At 50.8% G+C, this 18,421-nt stretch overlaps 1 protein-coding gene across 1 annotated transcript; it reads right to left on the reverse strand.

Annotated features, from left to right (window-relative positions):
• Positions 1-10,999: 10,999 nt before the first annotated feature.
• Positions 11,000-15,203, reverse strand: FOXF2 (forkhead box F2; the record flags this gene model as incomplete). Its single annotated transcript, XM_079534047.1, is given in 4 exon segments — positions 11,000-11,154; positions 14,030-15,094; positions 15,097-15,178; positions 15,180-15,203. Coding segments are annotated over 4 exon segments (1,326 nt in total).
• Positions 15,204-18,421: the final 3,218 nt, after the last annotated feature.

Here is an 18,421-nt window from a genome sequence, read left to right on the forward strand (position 1 = left end):
CAATTGCTTCTTTTATTTTGCTCTGTGCTGTCACAGAATAAGTTGAGGTGCATTAGCACCACAATTCTTTTTATGTTTTTCTATGATGTCTTCATATTTGTTGCTCTTCCTTATTCTCATCTCTTCTTATCAGGTTCTTTAGAATACCATTAGAATTATAAAATCACTGGAAGGGATCTTTAAGGGCCATCTAGTCCAACTGCCCAGCAATGAACAGGGGCACCTACAGCAAGATCAGGTTGCTCAGAGCCCCATCCAGCCTGACTTTAGCTTGTTTCCAGGGATGGGACATCCACCACCTCTCTGGCAATTGTTCCAGTGCCTCACCATCCTTATTGTAGATAACTTCTTCCTTCTATCTAATCTAAATCTCCCCTCTTTAGTTAGCTCTTGTTATTAACAGATGTATTTAATAAGAAAATACTGGTTTCTGTAAGTATATTATCTTCCCAGTACACAAGATGAGGTGATACTAAAAACAAGATCATTATTGATATCATCTTATTGTATTTACAATACTGTATCTAACCTGATCAGACTACAAACTTCTCTAAATTTCTGTATTAGGTTTTTCTTGCCATTATACCAACTCTCCCCAAGTAATCAGCCAAAACTAATGGAGCTTTCCCCTGTTTGCAGCAGTGTGTCTAAGACAAGATGATGTTTATCCATGGGCTTGAAATGCATTACATCCACTCTAGGCACTAACCTTCCAATTGCATCTAGACATTTCCAACTTGATTTCTGTATTGAAAAAGCAAAATAATTATTTAAACTCCATTACCCACCATCCTTTCACTAAAAGTATCTGACAAGATCCTGTTTAAATTTGAAGAGAGATCTGAAGAAAATAAGTTTATTAGATGGTAGGGTGACATGAATCGAAAGCTGGCTAAGAGATTGGAGGCAGCAAACAAAAATAAATGGGAAATTCCTGTCCTGAATAAAAGGTCAGCAGAGAAGCGCCAAGGTCTGGTATTGTTTAATGGAAATATTGGCAATCTGGAAAGGGCAATAGCAGTAAGGAATTGAAATTTCTAAATACAGGCAAAGTTAGTTATATCAGTCAAACCCTGGTGGGTCAAACCACTTCAGTGTGGGAGGCAAGTGAACAGGACTGGGCCATAAAATTGGTGGCACATGCAAAATAGGATATATTGGAGGGGAAGGCAAATATTCACATGACTGGAAGTATTTGAAAGTTTTATGGAAAATGCCTTGAGTCTTAATGAAGGTAACTTAATGGAAATTTCTTCTTCATGTGCAGCTGTGATCTGCAGTATGTGTTCTGTCTAACTATGGAGCAGTTATCTTAACATGAGCTCATAATCTGAACAGAGTCAGTGGAAAGAAATGTGCATGCTGAGATTAAGATTTGTGATTTCCTAAAGCAGAGATTTCCAAAAGAATGGATCACTCTTCCTCTGATGCCCATTTTGACTGTTTTTTTCTGAAGGAGGATTTTTGATAATGAACTTTGACATTACAGAAAACTGCAATCTGCTTAAACAGGTTTCACCTCTTGGGAGGAGGAGAATGAGAGGAATTATCACAGGTTACTCATGGCTCAGAAGCCTGGAGATGGTAGCTAGCTGCCTCATGAAAGAGATAGGAGCAAATGTGGTAAACATGCTTAGAAATGAATAAAACCCAGTTGAGGTGAAGGGGAACTTCTGTTCTTCTTTATCTTGGCATTACCAGTCTGTTTTGTACTATCTAAGCAGCCCCTGGTGCTTCTTGGCACAGGATGCCAAAGAGACAAAAGAGCTAAGTTCAAAGCTGAGCTCAGTCTTCACTGTCAGAGTTGTTGCTGTGAATGCAGGTTGCCTCATACTTGCCCGCAGCAAAATTTCTTACATCTTCTGAAGCATCCAGTGCTGGTGAAATGGGTACAGGTTGAAAGAGTATCTTACCTGTGTGCACCTTTAGGCTTGGAAAAGAAATCCAAGCAGAGTTTAGACTGCCAAGTGGGAAATGAATGCCTTGGAAAACTGAGTGCAGTGACTGATCTTAAAACAGTGGCTGACATAGAGAATGTAGATCACACTCTCTAATGACATTCCACTATGAGCAGGAAGGGGGAATTAAACCCCCTACTTCACTCCGAAAGTCTAACAGTTTTCTGCCCTTCTTCCCCTCCAGCACAGGAACCTGGACCACATGGACTTTGAGCAAAGACTGATGAGGAGCTTGCTACCTCTTCTTTGTGACACAAATTCTCCTATGAGAACATGAAAGCACATGCAGGTGGTGTTTTTCTAGACCTCTTCCTGTGTCTGTAAGGGTGTGAAAGGGCTGTGTTGGATCCTTTTTCTGGAGGAAGGAATTGACTTTGTTGTTGCCAGCCACGCTGGTAAGAGAGAAATTCCTTACAGTCTTCACAGAGCAGGCTATGCAGAACATATGCTTTAAGTGGGGCTTTCTCACTTTTGGGGGTTCTGCTCTCCCTGCACAGAGGTCCCTCCTAAAGAGCTGAGCTTGGGAATTTTGCTAGCTAAATGTTTCTTCTCTTTTTATTTCACTTTTTCTTCAAAGAATTAAATACTGAGAAAGAATTCTGGCTCTTTCAAACAGCATGCAGGAAATGAGCAAACTGAATGGTGTGTTTGCCAGCACACGGACCTTTCTGGCATACCTAAATTTTGTCTGGACTATAGATTTTCCTTATGGTTAGACATTAGTAGCCAACCATCAAAAGCTTTTCCATACAGAACGAAAGCCATGATTTGCTGTGGTGCGTGCCTCTGACTAATAAATATGTCCTGAGATGCCCTGGGATGGGATGGTCTATTTCATATGAGCATCTGTTTTCTGTTTTTCCCCCCTTGAAGTGTGGTTCCTGCCTGGGGGACCCTGGGAGCACTCACATCAAGGACTGACCATAGGCAGGTGGAAGCTGCTTGGAGGTCTAATGACATTCTACGTGGCTGGTAGAGACATGCTAGGGAGGCAACCCAGATAAGGGACAGAGGTAGCTGGAGAAGAAGACGGGGCTCTCTTGGGACAGATAAAAGTCAGCCACTTACTGCCAATGGTTGTCTACGCAATGAGAACATGGCCTTTTGATTACATTTCCCTCTGTTGCCAAAAGATGAATCCAAGAAACAAAGCAAGAAGGTAATCTACAAATACAATTCTGGCTCATTTCTGCTAGGCTGAGTAAGCTCATTTGCACTTTTTTTGCTCTTCCTCCTGTTGGCCTGAACTGCCAAGTTAGTAAGGTCTGCCTTTTTTTTTTTGTTTGTTTTTGTCCTTTTACTCCAGCAACTGAGTTGAAAAGCCACCTGTGTTTCCTTTGTGCAGTGATAACTGCAGAGGAAAGAATCAACACGCTACAGTAAAAGAGGAAGTTTCAGGATTCCTACTTCTCTTCAGATTTGAGAAATGAGCGCACGTAAATGGCTTTTACTAAGGAATGTCTTTAAACCCTGTAGTAGGGCTGGGGTGCGAGAAACTTGTAACAGTAAGGGGGAAAATTAGAGAGAATATGTAGAGGGAATGTCAAGAGCTTGCAGAGGTCTGTGTATCTACTTTTATTTTATTGGAACAGAAACAGTGATATATGAATGGTTCATGGCCTCTCCTTGCCCTCACGGTTTTGGCAACAAAGGCCATTGTTTGAAGCAACACAGAAGCTTATATCCTAGAGTTGGAAGAAAATTCACTTGTCAGAGAGAAATCTTTTGGGGGCAATCAGCAGGCACGGAAAGATGGGAGGGAGTCAGCAAAAAAAGGTTGAAAATATCAGAGTGAGGCTAAGGTGTACTGGCGTTCCATTGTCTAGATGAGGCTATTACTGCTGTCATTGCCTTCCTAGACATTCACCACTGTTACCTCAACCACAATGACATCAGTGCCCCATCTTATCTGCCCCTTTGTCCTCTTCGGGCTCTTGCCAGGCATGAGTAGAGGGCTGTGGCCTTACTTCTGCTGGGTGGAAGATTGAGCTTTACCAGCAAGGCTTGACAATGGGGCTGGGTATTTGTCACCTATTGGGGAGCCTGTGACTAGAGATATGCAGGGACAAAGCCTTCTGAAATCCAGGCTGTTGCTTGATTTCTATAGAAGAGATAATGCTTTTAGAAAGCAAAGATGACTGGAAAACTACCAGCTCTGTGCGTATGTCCATAACGCCTACAGCCAAGAGCTCAAGTAAGGTTGGGCTGCTTCAGACATACCTGTTTCTCAGAAAGGCTTTCCCAAACAGTCCCTATTGCTCTTCTGACAAAGCCTTTGGGCCTGCCGAATAACTTGGCTGAGTTACGGGACCTAGTTCTACTTCAGCAGTCTACTTTGGACACTTTCAGGGGGAAGTAGAGCCAGATTCCCTGACCCCCTGCTCCTCAGCTGTCCTGGGCAAGCCTCTGTTTGTTTACCAGAGGTCACTTATCTCAAGCTATTGCCTTTTTCTGGCCCATTTCTCCTCACTACCTCACTTTAAGCAAAAGTGTATGGGAACTGATGAGTCATGGCCTGAACCTCTGATTGATCACCTGAGACGAGCACTGAGTCAGCCACAGGAGCACAGGTGAAGGCAATTCACCTGTGCTGCTGGAAGGGGTGGCGCCAAGCTCCAGCCCTCCTAGACTTATTTAAGAGCTGGCTATCAGGGGGGAAGGATCTCTTCTGAAGATCTGCTCTGCTGGAGTTTTGTGAGTGAGCCCAGCATAGGGGTAAGTTTTCTATCTATTCTCTTTTTGTTATCATTATCTGATTTGCCAAACTCTGTTGTTTATTTTGTAATTGTAACATCTTAATATTCATTGATTATACAAAAAACAATGCAGTGATGTGTTCAGATGCCCCAGTTCCCAGATCAACGCAAATATGTGAAAGTCACTGCCACACAACTATGTTCCGCCTCTGAAGGGAAAAGGGATGTGCTGAAGAAGGGGGGATTTTTCAGGTGTGAAGCAGGGTTTGTTTTCTGATGTGAAATGTGGAACATTATGGCTATTTTCAGGGACATAGCACAGCCTTTCATAGATACGCAGTGGAGCTTCTTGGGACATCTGCACAAGTTATGTGTTTATGTATATTTATCGGTTGTTATTCTGGCTTAATATCACTCACATTGCAGACCCATTCTGCTACAGCTCTGTTGTTAAGTCTCCTGAGATAAAAGAGCACTTTGTCCAGTGCTTTTCTGCTGCTCCCTCTCCTCCCCAAGGAAAAACATTGCTAATGGCCAGGCATCCATCCATCTAGCCTTACCAGCACCATGTCCCAGAGAAGACATGGCAAAGGCTGGAAACATTCCTATTCTTCAGCCATTCTAATGGCAGAAGCCGTTTTATCCCTTATTTAAAAAGGTGAATCGTACCGCTGACCCCCTTCTTCAGAGCATCCTCCCACTGGTTCTTATCCACTCCACCACAAAAGGTGAGAAGCACTGTCCTGTGACCCATGAGCTGACTCTGAACCACCAAGCAAAGGCTCTGCAAGCCACCAATGGCCAACAAATCTCTGAGGAGGAAATCTCCAGTTTAAGAAGAAAAATAATAATAATAATTTAAAAAAAAAAAAACAACAACAACAAAAAAAAAAACCACAGAGGTCTGGAGGCTGACTTCAAAGCCCTGATTTCACACATAAAATTATCCAGGAGTTCCCAACAGGATCATGCTTTAGATCCAGTTTCTAACATTCGTCTTCCTCACAGGGACAATCTGCAGCCCTTTCGTGCAAGGATTGCCCAGTCACAGATAGCACACTGTTCAATTTCACTAAGCCTTGGGGAGTTGATTCCACTTTAAATTTGGTTGTATTGGCATAGTTTGCAGCTGTATGTGTATAAACAAGGGATTACGGTGATGGAGTGCCCGTAAACACCAGCTATGCGGCTTAAACTAAATCACACCTTTCATCATATCAGAGAAGTACTGTGCCCAAGACTCAGGCTCAGAGAGTAATGTTAAACTCCTTTGAACTGATTGCAAAAATAAAAGAAGGAGAGAGTTCTCATAAAGTAAAAAGCGTATGTTAATTGGGATGGGTATAAACCAATCCAAAGAAGACTGCTGAAAATGAGATAAGACTGTGTACATCAAGGATTTTGGTAGCTCAGCTAAATCAGTTATAAAACTTCTAATTTAAACTAATTATACCTACATTTGGACATTAAGAATTAATGTGCCACAGCTCTGCTGCAAGGAAACGTTAGCAGCCGAGAGCTGCACAAGGAATCTGTCCTTTGTCCGCTCCTCCAAAGCAGTCTTTTCCACTTATCCTGAAAGCACCGAATTACCGCGGAGCCCAATGGTTCCTTGCACAGCGCTGCACATTCATTTTGCAACGGTTAAAATAACCCATGTAATGCAGTTAACATTTCTCCCTAATCTCCTAAATAAATCTAAATCCACTGTCAAAATACCTCTAATTCCAGCTGCAGCTTGGTAGTGGTGTCCCAACAACTTTCAGAACCTCCTCCGCCTCCCGGCATGCTTCTCTTTGGAAATGACCAATGGAGAAGCCAATGGCTTTCTATAAATCACCGCTGGATGAAAACAAGCATAAAAAGGAGGCTTGGGGTTGTTTAATATTACAGATGTTTTGGAGCTCTATTCAGTAGTTGGCAAGTCAGCCAGAGCTGCTCTGAATTCTTTATAATCTAGACACAAAGATCATTGAACCCTGAGAGAACCTCTGGGCTTTTATTCAAAAATATGTTGGCTTCTATTTACCTCTTTCTTCATTTGTATCTATCAAATGGCTCAATATGTAAATAAAGCCCGGGTGTTCTTATTAGCTAAGGCAGTATTTCAGGAAAATTAATGCCAGCAGGTTTTGTAAAATACGTCTCTATTCAGAGCCGGAGTGTGTTTTGAATTAATTTTCATTCTATATATGAACCAGGTATAGTTCTTGTACAGAGCTCAGCCTCGGCATGCAGGAGGGACCAGGGTGTTTGATTCCAGCCCCATCATTGTTGTTCAGCAGAGCACTTCTAACCTTAAGCAGCTGCTCGGTCCCATTGAATTTAATGGGGCTGCTCACATGTTCAGGTATATTAAAATTATAATTGAAAGCAGGGCTTGGCTTTCTCATGGGCCAACTGACGTACCCAGCATTTTGTCAGACAGCCTCATTTAAATGTTGCCTCGTGCACATGTTAGCAGCAAACCTTTCTAGTTCTGTAAAATCACACATCTTGAGTTAAAAATAAAAAGGTTTTTTCTCTGCCTCCAAAGTCAGTTAAAGCGCTCACTCTGAACTGCAAATATTGCATTGGCTCGCAGCACTCTGCCAGCTGGGACAAAGCACAGTGCGATATTAATCTCGTGATGGTCTTAATAGAATAATAGGCAAAGGGATTTAATGGGATTAATAAACTGACTGCTTTAAAAAACACTTTGGTCAAATGTCAGCGAGAAACTCAACATCCCCCCTACGATATCTCTGCGTTTGGCTAATTTTGTCAATGTTAAATTGATTGTGCAAACGCTCCTGGCTTTGGAGTGGCTGAGTGGTTTGCTCTGCGTAACATAAACACCCTCACTAGCAAAATCCCTCTGCTGGGGCAGCAAGACCGCGATGAAACCAGAGAATGGAGAAAATACATCTATAAGATGATAGGAGATCACACGCAATCTGTTTGAGGAGCTCCGGCGTGGTTTCACTCCCGTCCCACGGAGCCCAGGCTGGTGTGCTCTAATAATGGAAATGTTTGGGTTAGTCTGTGCTCCATCCATTTGCTGCAGTGCCTCACCAAACGCGAGCTGCTCCCTCGGTTGCGACGAGTAACTAGTTGTGATTTAGCTTTCTGCAAGCAGGGATGGTCTGAGGTCGGGAGCCAGGCAAAGTTTGAAGAGATGCGTTGCTCAAGCATTAAACCCACAGAGCTCATTGGAAAAGAAAACAATGCAGCTTTGAACTGCAGGCTGTGTGTCTGTGGTGACAGTGCTGTCAAGGGTGGGTGCTCCTGGGGCTGAAGAAAGAAAAGGTTGCGTTGAGGTGTTTTGCAATGCACACACACAGGACAAAGCAGTCCTGGACGTGTCAGCAGACAAAGAATGACATAAATGATGAAGAGGATGAGGATTGGCTGTAGTGTCAGGAAAGAAGGATGACTAAGAAAGATGTGGAGTGGTGGACTTTGCATGCATTACACCAGCTGTTGCTCACTGTAGCATTGCATCTATTGATCTCACACCATGATGAGCAGACAGACAAAGATATGCCCTCTTGGGCTCCCTCGCAGCGCTCACACTAAATCTACACAACTGGGTTGCTAGACTTGTGATCTCATCAGAGATTTTAGTACCTCCAGGAATCTCAGGGATGAGTACTGCATCCGTGATACCACGATGAAAAGCTTCAGGGCTCTGGATTTCCAACTGAAGCTTCCTTTTTCCAAGGTATGAAGTACTTCTGATGCTCGGTGATTGTTGACAAACACAGTAGAGTTCAAAGAAAGGATTCATAAGGGTATGGCTCAAATACAAATATCTCGTCCTGTCTGTGGCACAGCTCTTGGCCTTGGCCCCCATGGCTCTGCAACCATGGGAGCTCTTTAGACTAAACAAAACCCGGGTTTCTAGGCTAGCAAGCGCTGTAATAAAATCAAATATCAAAACAAAATCAGTTCAAATTAACTTAAAAATCTGGCTTTCTTTTTTTTTTTTTTTTCCCCTGTCGTTTGTTGGTCCCCCTTTAAATTCCAAAATAGTTGGGTTCATTTCATGGGTGTCACCCAGAGAGACAGCGATGGCTGAAGGGGGTGTTTTGAGACGCCCTTTGTTCAGGAGCTGCGGAAAGGGAACCTCAGCCTGGTGAGTGCAGAGCGCTCAATCCTGGTGCAGAGAGCAGGAGAATGCCCGAGCAGACCCTTCTCCTTCCTCAGAAGGAAGAGCAAGGCAGTGCGAGCATCAGCCGCATTCCCTGGGATGTAGCTGCATTCGGAAGCAGAGAAGAATAATAATAATAATAATTAAATAATATTAAGTGATAGTAATAAGAACGACGATGGTGTCCCAGCCGGGTGGGTGTGCGGGAGCTCATGCCGTCGCGGTGCCGCTGGAGGGCAGTGACACCCCGCGCTCGGCCGCCGCTCGCAGAGGCAGTTTTTTCCCCGTTGAGGTCCTGTCATTGCTGTATAAACAAGTTACGTTCGAGTGTTTAGGATATAAATTACGACCATGCAGGCTTGCCTCGGAAAGAATGTAAACACAGCACTGTGGTCGGAGCAAACTCCGAAGCTGACTTTATAATTTATCACAGGCCCCAAGAAGCTCGAGGAAGAAAAGAGCATGGTTGAGTGTAAATATGTATTTTAAAAGATGAGGAATTATAGATGTGTGCTCGCGTATATCATTACACACGTATCATTACATGCGTATCATCACACATAGAAAATGTTACATGTGCGTGTGTCTACGCTGAACGAGTATAGCCTCATACACGGACCATCTTGCTCAAACTCTCGCTCCTCGGAACCCACGGGGCTCCGTACTGGGGTGCCGCCGGGCTCGGGGCCGCCTCTGTCCCTGTGGAGCCGGGGGAGGCGGAGGGCTGAGCTCCGGGAGGAACCGTACCGGGGGCACCGCACGGCGGCGGGGACGGAGAGGGCGAGCGGCTCCCGGAGCACGGCCCCGGGCCTGGCTGGGCACGGCGGGAAGGAACCGTGCGATCATAGCATCATTTGAGTCGGAATGGACCTTTAAAGGTCATCTAATCCAACTCCCCTGCAGTGGTCGGGGACGGGAATTGTTTGGCCTTAGGGTGCTTCGAGAGGACTTTTGGAAGTTTGTTTTCTCTCTCTTTCTCTCTCTCTCTCTCTTTTTTTTTTTTTTTTCCCTTTATTTTTTCTTCTTCTTCCTCAATTCCATCCTCAATTCTCCCAACCTCTCAGCCACTTTTTTACTAAGGACCCCTCTCGCCATCCCACCTCCCCCACACCCGACGTACTCTCAGCGCCCCTACGGGACTCAGAGAAGCTCCGATGGGGACGCGAGAACAGCCGAGAGCAGCGGGCAGGGCACACCATGTAGGATGTGGCACTCCAGGTGGACCCCTCTGCTTTTATGCCTGCTGCCCCCACTGTCTCCCAGTCACCCCTCTCTCTCCTCCTGCGGGATGTGGTGCTCAGGGCCATGATTTAGCAGAGGGCTGTTAGAGTTAGGGTGCCTTGGTCACGTTGTGGTTGGACTTGATGATCTTCAAGGTCTTTTCCAACCTGAGCGATTCTATCATTCTATGATTCGAGGTTGCAGCTCTGCACAAGGAGAATAATTTTAGGGGGAGGGGATTTCTTGCAAGGGGCCGAGGAGAAATGAGTGCCCGCAGTCGTTTATATACATTTTATTGGAAAAAAAAAAAAAAATTTTGTACATCAAAATATTTTGGCAAACTGTAAAAAGTATACATAAGTGCAAATATATTCTCCTTTTAAAGCAATAGTGTGTGAGTATACACGGGATTTATTTAAAATATTTCTTTAAAAAATACTGTGGTAGAAAACAACTTTTGTAAAAATAAAACAAAACAAAACGTTGTCTTGCGGCAATGCTGGAGGGGGGATGGAGGGAGGGAGGTGAGGGGGTGGAAGGATTTTTCTGAAAGTCTCTACAGGAAAGGGCTAAACAATACTGCTTTAATAATATCGATTGGTCGGTGCTGGAGTCCGTCACGAGCGTCCTCGGTGGGGTCGGGAGGAAGAAGGCAAAGAGGAAAGCTCCCGCAGCGGAGTGCCGTCCCGGCAGGTGCTGGGCTCGGGGATGCGTCGCTCCCATTCCGGGACACGGAGCTCTATGGGACCACGGCTCTCGGTCCGGAGGGGATCGCGGCTGCTTTCGCCATCGGTGCCGGCACGGAGGTCCAACGCCCCACGCGGGATTCGTTCTGGGAGAGCTGCGAGCGCCCTGCGACGAGCGGGGGCTCGAGAACACCGCTCCCGTGGGTGCTTCGCTAAGTGACTCGCGTACTACCAATGCTATCAGAGTGCACATTACATTGATCCGCGTGGGGCCGGCTCTGTCCCCCGAGTGTCTCTGAGGGGAGTTCACATGACGCAGGGCTTGATGTCCTGGTGGTGATGGTGGTGGTAGTAGGAGCCGCTGGCCGAGGGGTGGAAAGAGGAAATGCCGTTGAAGTTGAGGACAAAATCTTTCCTGTCGCACACCGGGGAGGGGTGATGCTGGTAGCGGGGCAGTCCCACTGCAAGAGAAGGAAACGAGAGGGGCTCAGAAAGAGGACTTCACTAGGGGGAATCCTGCGGGGCGACACCGGGGACCCCAGCCGGCGCTCCGCTGCCCGTGGGTCGGGACGAACACGCGTGGGGCCGAGTCCTGCCCGGAGCGCGGGGTGTGACCGGCGTGGGTCTCCGGGCTCAACGCAAGGATGCGACTCCCAACTACTGGGGCATTTTTCTTTTGACCAGAAGGGCCGCAAGTTGAACTGCGACCTCGGTCCGTTGGTATGCTAAAGGAGCGTTTATTTCCGTGTGCGTGCACGCCTGTGTCCGAGCGTGTTTTACTGACAGGGAATGTCCCGCTGCTCTGTCACCACCGCCGAGCCAAGCACACCAGCGGCACCGAGAAACGAGCGACCTCTCTGGCTTTGCTCTCGTTTCCCACAGCCCGAGGCATCCCTTAGGGCCCCGCGGGACATCCCCGTGCCGGGCCGGGCCCCGCAGTACGGGAGGAACGCTGCTGTGAGTGGGGAACCGTTTTGCGGGATGGAGCCAGAGGGAGATTGCTTTGGAGTGTGGGTGTCAAACTCGGCTGGAGGGGTCATGTCAAAACTTGACCGAAGGGTCACATACATGCACGAAGTAAAATAAAATAAATGAAAATTTAAAAAAAGAGAGAGAAGGGAGGGGACAAAAATAATTTAAAAAGGAAAAAAAAAAAAAAAAAAAAAAAAAAAAAGGGGAAATATTCAGGGATATCTATAGTTTCTCAGCATTGCAGCCTCTGTCGCTGTTTCGGCCGCAGACCCCGGCACGGAGCTCCTCCAGCACTGTCCCCTCCTTCACCCCGCAGAGCTCACTTTATAAAAGTGATTATTTCGCTGGATTTCCTCGGCTTTCTAATAACCCTGCTGGTATGCTCGCCATAAACCGAGCCACTTTATTACAATCCTGATTCAATCATTTAGCGGGATTTAATGGCGTGCGAAAAAAATCCGTGCCGCCCCCCCGGCCCCGTCTCAGAATCCTTCAGCAGAACCGAGCCTCCTGGTTCCAATTTTTTCCCCTCTTATTCTCGGATCTGAGGCAACTGTAAGGCTTTAAGCCCGCCTGATCGCTGTCATAAAGCCGGGGGCCATCGCGAGCTCGGCAGCGATCGTCACCGAATTTGCCTTGTGTTTAATTATAAGGAAGGGAAAGGCGATGATCACTCGCAACGGGGACAGAAGGAGAAGGATGATCGCTGGCCGTCGCTAGCGGTGAAAGAGCTCGGCTTGCTTTTCCCCACCTCTCTTCACTTTGATAAAACTACGTGGATCCAGCACGAATGAGTGCATCCACGTGGAGGGAGGGTGTGTGGGGAAGGGGAGAAAAAAAAATTTGAAAAAGATTTTTATTTTTAAATCTAATTAAGGAACGGGGGCGGTTTTTCTCAAAGCCGAGGGCCCAAATCTCAGCTCCACAATCGGAGGAACGCCGCTCCGCAAAGCGGCACTAAAAAGGCATCCGTCGCTCTGTGCGTGTACGTCCGTCATAGAGCAGCAGCGGGTCGGGCTGCAACGGCTCCGGCCTCGGGAAATGCTGGGAGGCAGCGGAGCACGCAGTAACCTTCCCTTTCCCCACTGTTTTGCTTTTCCAGGAGCTGCCCTCGGGCCGCTGCGACGCAGCCCCACTCCACGCGTGGCCCCAGAGAATTGAAACAAACGAGGCAAACAAAACCAAACAAACAAATAAAACCAATCCAAACAACAACAGCGGCGGCACCAAAGAGGAGAGGTGAAACGGCGGAGGGACGGGGATGCCCCGGTGTCCCGCCTGCCTTTCCCACGTGCGGGGACAGAGAGAACGCCCCAGATCGTTCTCCCTTCTCAACGGCACAGCACCGCGGGCACGGAGCGGCCCTTCGGAGTGACATAGCCCGGTAACGACCCTCCCCGCGGCCGCCTCTCCTCGCGAACCTGGCCGGAGCGATGGAGTATTTGGTTCATTTTAGTTGCTTGTTTTGCATTTCTTATTATCGGAGCCAAAAGTGCAGCGGCTCCCGCATCGCGGCCGGATGCTCGGAGGGGCCGAGAGGTGATTGGCAGCGGGGGCGAGAAGGGAGAGGGGCCGGGGGTCGCCTGTATTTGTTACTTGTTGAAATTCCCATAAAATTGAACAAGACCCCGCTCTCCTAGGGGTTAAGTCAGGCTAAAATCCTCTTCGGTGTGGTCCAGCCCAGACTGTCTTTGTTTGCTTAACCTCCGGGACCCGCGTTTAAAAGGGCTATTTGGAAAATTTCCCCGTAAGAGCCCAACATCTTTTACCCATTTTTGCGCTTGGATTTTTTCTGAGGAGACATTGTCTTCAAAAAGCGACCCGGGGGGGGGGGGGGGGGGGGGTAGAGGGGGGGTAGGGGGGGAGTAGGGAGGGTGGAACTCAGAACCCCTTTTTCCCTCCGGTCGCAGAAATCCATTAGATCTGCTTTCATCTCGTTGCATTTATCCATATTAACAGATTTGTGGGGTTTGGTTTGTGTTCCGCTCCCCCCCACCCCCCCAGCGCTTTGCGGAGAATATTTAACTCGTTTTTCTATTACTGTGCGGAGAGCGGTGTACTCGGGGGGGGGGGGGGGGGGGGGGGGAGGGGGGAGTGCGGGCCGGGATGGCAAAGGGCCCGAGACGGAGCCGTGATGGAGCCGGGACGACAGAGCTCTGCTTCCACGGAGCAACCCCAGCAGGACAAGATGGAGCGACGCTCTCAGCCACACCGCCTGACCCCCCCCCCCCCCCCCAAGTTCCCTCCCTCCCGACCCCAAACAGCGCAGCCCCGACCCCTTTCTCCCCTCTCTTTTCTCCCTGTCCTACCGAAGCCGGAGGAGCCCCGAAGCTGCGGTGAGGATCGCCCCCGTCCCCTCCCTACCTGAGAGGTCGTCGCGGGGGCTCTGGTGCAGGTAGCCCTGCTCCAGGGAGTAGGAGGGCACGCTGGGGTGGATGGCCGAGGGGGCGGCGTTGGCTGCGGGCAGGCCCTGCTGCTTGATGTAGGGCGAGGCCCCCGAGGCTGTCCAGTGGGCCGAAGGGCTGGCATAGGGCGAATGACACTCGATGGCGCTCGCCATGGCCGGCGAGGAGGGCACGGGGCTGCTGCTGCTGTCGGGGCCGTAGTCCCCGTTGGCAGTCACCGGGCAGCTGGCCATGTAGGTCGAGCCGGGGTTGGGCGACATGTGCGGGACATGGTGGCCTCCGCCCAGCCCCTCGTAGCCGCCGGCCACGGCGTTGGGCATCACGTCGAGGTTGTAGCCGTTGGAGTGGCAGGCGAGCGAGGCGGCGGGCGCCTGGAAATCGAAGCCCTGCGGCAGGATGGAGGCGCCGAAACCCAGCCCGTTCATCATGCGGTACATGGGCTTCAGCGCCTGGCATTTCCTCCTGAAGCCCCGGGGCCGCCGTCGGAAGGAGCCCTCCTCGAACATGAACTCGGATGCCGGGTCGATGGTCCAGTAGTGGCCTTTACCCGGGCGGCCCAGCCCCTTGGGCAGCTTGATGAAGCACTCGTTGAGCGAGAGGTTGTGGCGCACTGAATTCTTCCAGCCCTGGTAGGAGCCGCGGAAGAAGGGGAAGCGGGCCTGCAGGAACTGGTAGATCTCGCTGAGGGTCAGCCGCTTGGAGGGCGAGCTCTGGATGGCCATGACGATGAGAGCGATGTAGGAATAGGGGGGCTTCTCGGGCCGCCGCAGCCCCGAGCTGGCCTTCTTGCTCTTGGAGGTCGCCGCCGCCGCCGAAGAGGAGGAGGAGGTGGAGGTGGAGGTGGAGGAAGAGGAGGTGGAGGTCTCCAGGGCGGAGGAGGGCGGCCGGCTCATCTGGAGAGCTCCGGGCGCCGGGCTGCGGGAGCGGAGAGGGACGGGGGGCTCCAGCCGCTGCCGGCCGCTCTCGGTGGTCATCTGGCGGAGGGAGGGGACTGGGGCCGGCTGGGGTGAGGCGGGGAGGGAAGGGGGGGGGCGGCGCGGGGTGGGTACCGGGGAGGGGGGAGAGCGGGGGGGCCGCTGTCCTGCGGGCACCTCCTCGGCGCGGCGGGGCGGCGGCGGCAGAGCCCGGCGCATCTCTCCCTCCCCGCCGTCCCCTCCGCTTTCCGCCGGAGCCAGGCGCTGCGATGGGGCGGCCCCCGCCCGGTCCCGGCCCGGCCCCCGCCCTACGCTCAGCGTCGCTCCGCTTCTTCCGCTGCCCCCCACCTGGGGACAGGCGGCTGCCGGGTCCGGCGCGGAGAGGAAACGCGGACCCCGCTCTCCCCCCGCCCCCAGCCTCTTCCGCACTCTCGGTCTTTCATATAGAGGCTTACTCTGCCGCAAGACCCTCGGCAGTCAAAGGCAGCGCGGCCGCCTATCTCTTTCTTCAATCTCTCGTTCTTTTTTTTTTCCTACTTTCCCCGCAGAACCCCCTGGTGCCGAGAGAACAGCGGGGACGGATGGGGGGGAGGCGAGAGGGAGCGAGAGACCACCACGCTCCCCAGAGCTGCCCTATGTCATCTCCCCACCGGGGCACAAGCTGAGGCTGCATCTGCCGCTGCTCCGATCCGTGACCGCCGCCCCCGGGCTGCAGAGCCGCCGGGAACGCGGCGCGAAGGGAAAGCCCCCCCGCGGCTAAGATTAAAAGGGGGAAAAAAACAGGGGGTCGGGGCACTGCTCCGGGGATCCTCTCCCGGGAGGTGCAACAAGGGGGTCACTCGTGATGGGAAACGACGTTTGCCGGAGGGTAGCCGTGGGGGCAGCGAGGATAGGTGCCGGGGGGGAGGGAGGGGGGCATTGGGCTTCTCTCGGCTAACGGAGGAGCAACAAACCGGGGACGGGAGGGGCAAAGCGGGCGGAGATGCTGCGGGGGTGGGAAGGACGCGTTGCTGTGTGTGCGGGTGTCCGTGTGTCCGTCCGTCTGAGCGCAGCTCCGTGCTGAGAGCTCGCTGGTGGGTAGGGGCGGGGGGGCCGGTCCCAGACAGTGACCTGCAGCTGAGTGGAAGCAGGCTTTTTCCATCAAACTCTGCCTGGATACCACACACAGAGCCCAAGTGTCAGTTTACTGCCCTGAGCCCGGCTCCTTTTCCCTAAGCTCCTCAGTAATTAGACAAAGAAAACCTAAATTAACTGAACAGGCGTCGACAGCTTCCTCCAGATCACCGCTGCTCCGTACATGGGAATGTGTCCGAAAATGGCTCGGTGGTACCTGAGAGTCGGATAAGGGAACACGGCGGGTCTGGCAAAGTTTAGTACACATTGTTCATAGAAAATAATAATAAAAAAGATGGATCGGTCGGTAAATCGTGTGCACCTTTCCCGAGGCATCGGTTTAAACTTTTCCCATCGCAAATTAAAAACGAACGAACGAACAAACAAACAGAACAGATACCTTTTATTTTTTTCCTGGAGGGGTGAGGAAGGCCGACTCGCAGCCTCCGAACCCCCTGCAAGGAGCGATCGGCGGTGCTTTGAGACAACCCGTGCTTTGGTGCTTCCCAACCCTCCCCTCTCCGGTCCTTCGGTCGCGGTTGTCCGCGTGAATGTCACCCCCGGGTGGAGACGTCGCCTAAAAGAGCCCCAAGTGCCCTCGTTTGGGCAGCCTCGTCGGGTCGGAGCGGGGCGACGACTTCTGGGGCAGATGTCACCGCGAAGGGACGCGCCTTCGTTTTGTCTTCGGTGCAAAGCTGAGGGGGACGCGGGGCTTCGGAGGTGTTTTTGGAGCCCCGTGGTTGAAGAGAAGAGCGTTCGCTGTTTGGTGCTGGAGGTGTTTGTTTTGCTTGGTGTATCCATCTCTGGGCTGATCCCGGTTTTGGAGAAGGACGGCTTTGTTTTGCCGGAGCGTACGGAAATTGAACTTTTTGGCAGATTTGGTTACTCAGACGTTGTTCTGTAATCATCGATTTTATTCTAGGAAATCTCTTCATTATTGCGGTTTCAGTTTTGCGTTCATACTACGGTCCTCTCTGCTTCGGGGCTGAATGAAACAACAGAGACCAAACCCGTTGAGAAAATGAGAGAGAAGTAAGAAAGATAAACGTTTACGGCTATCTGGGAGCCCACTCTTTTATTTTTCATTTAAAAATATATGTATATTTTGTTTCTCCTCCCCTTCCCCTTTTTTCACATCAGTCTCGGAGGAGTTTTTTCAATTAAATCCAAGCCCGAAACTCCAACAAATCCTCCACCCCCTTCCCTCCTCCCAGCCCTGTACAAGTGCTTAACCTTAAGCACAGGCGGATTTCCCTCCCGCTGTCCGTGTCGGGGTGCTGCAGCTCCATCCCGCACCTCGGCTGCCCGAGGGCCCTTCCCGCACAGCGCCCGCAGCCCAGCGTTCACCGGGGGGTGGGGGGCACAGAGGCCTGGATGGGAAAAGGGGCTGGCGGCAACCGTACCGCGTCCCTGTGCTGCTCCTGGACCTCCTGACTCCTTGGAAGTAACGCTTTCCATAGCTGAATCCCCGAAGGCTGCCACCCGGGGGGTGGCCACACAGGTTGAGCTGCCTGCCCATGGGGGTACCTTGGGGTATGTTTCAGCAGCGCTTGGCTTGGGGATGGGGGAAGTTCAGCCCGGGTCGTGAAGGCAGAGGTTGTGAATTAGTGGGATTGGAACCGTTCTCTCTCTTCCCCGCTGCGCAGCTCCCCGACCCGGGGTAGCTTTGTTCAGCGCCTGAGGAAGGAGAGTTAACAGCGTTAGGGCTCGCAGCCAGCCGCAAGGGCAGCACCCATCGCCCCCGGGGCAGTGTTCTTCAGCGGGTGACATAAGAAGTGGCACCCAACGCCCAGGCAGCACGAAGACATCCTCCCCAAGGGCCTTGTTCTGTCTCCACAGCCCCCATCACCTCATCCCTTCGTGGAGCGGAGCCGTGGCCGAGGAACACCCGACGGCCTCCGGGCAGCTGCCCTCGGGGGTGAGGGAGGAAAGTTGTGGGCAGCGGAGCCGATAGCTCTGCTTGGACAATAGTAGCGCCGGTTTGGGGTTTTGTGTCCCCATGCATCCCCCAAGTGCTTCCACCGAGTGTTTGTGCTAGAGGGACTTCGCTTTTCCTACACCAGATGCCAGCGTTAAAGATGTTGTCCCCTCCTGGTTCTGCGCTTTCCGGAGCATCAAAATAAGCCCCCCGCAGAGGTCAGGATATAGGTCACCTCTTTAAAAGGAAACGTGGCCCTTCCAAAAATATAAAACATCTTTGACGTAGGAAAAAAAAGGAAAAAAAAGAGCGAGTTAAAAAAAAAAAAAAAAGCTCTTTTGTCTTCGAGCATCCTCTGTGACTGTAAATAAAACGGGACGGGCTCGGGGTGAAACGAGTGGAAAGT

This window comes from Tetrao urogallus (genome assembly GCF_951394365.1).
Source record: "Tetrao urogallus genome assembly, chromosome: 3".
Lineage (NCBI taxonomy): Eukaryota > Metazoa > Chordata > Aves > Galliformes > Phasianidae > Tetrao > Tetrao urogallus.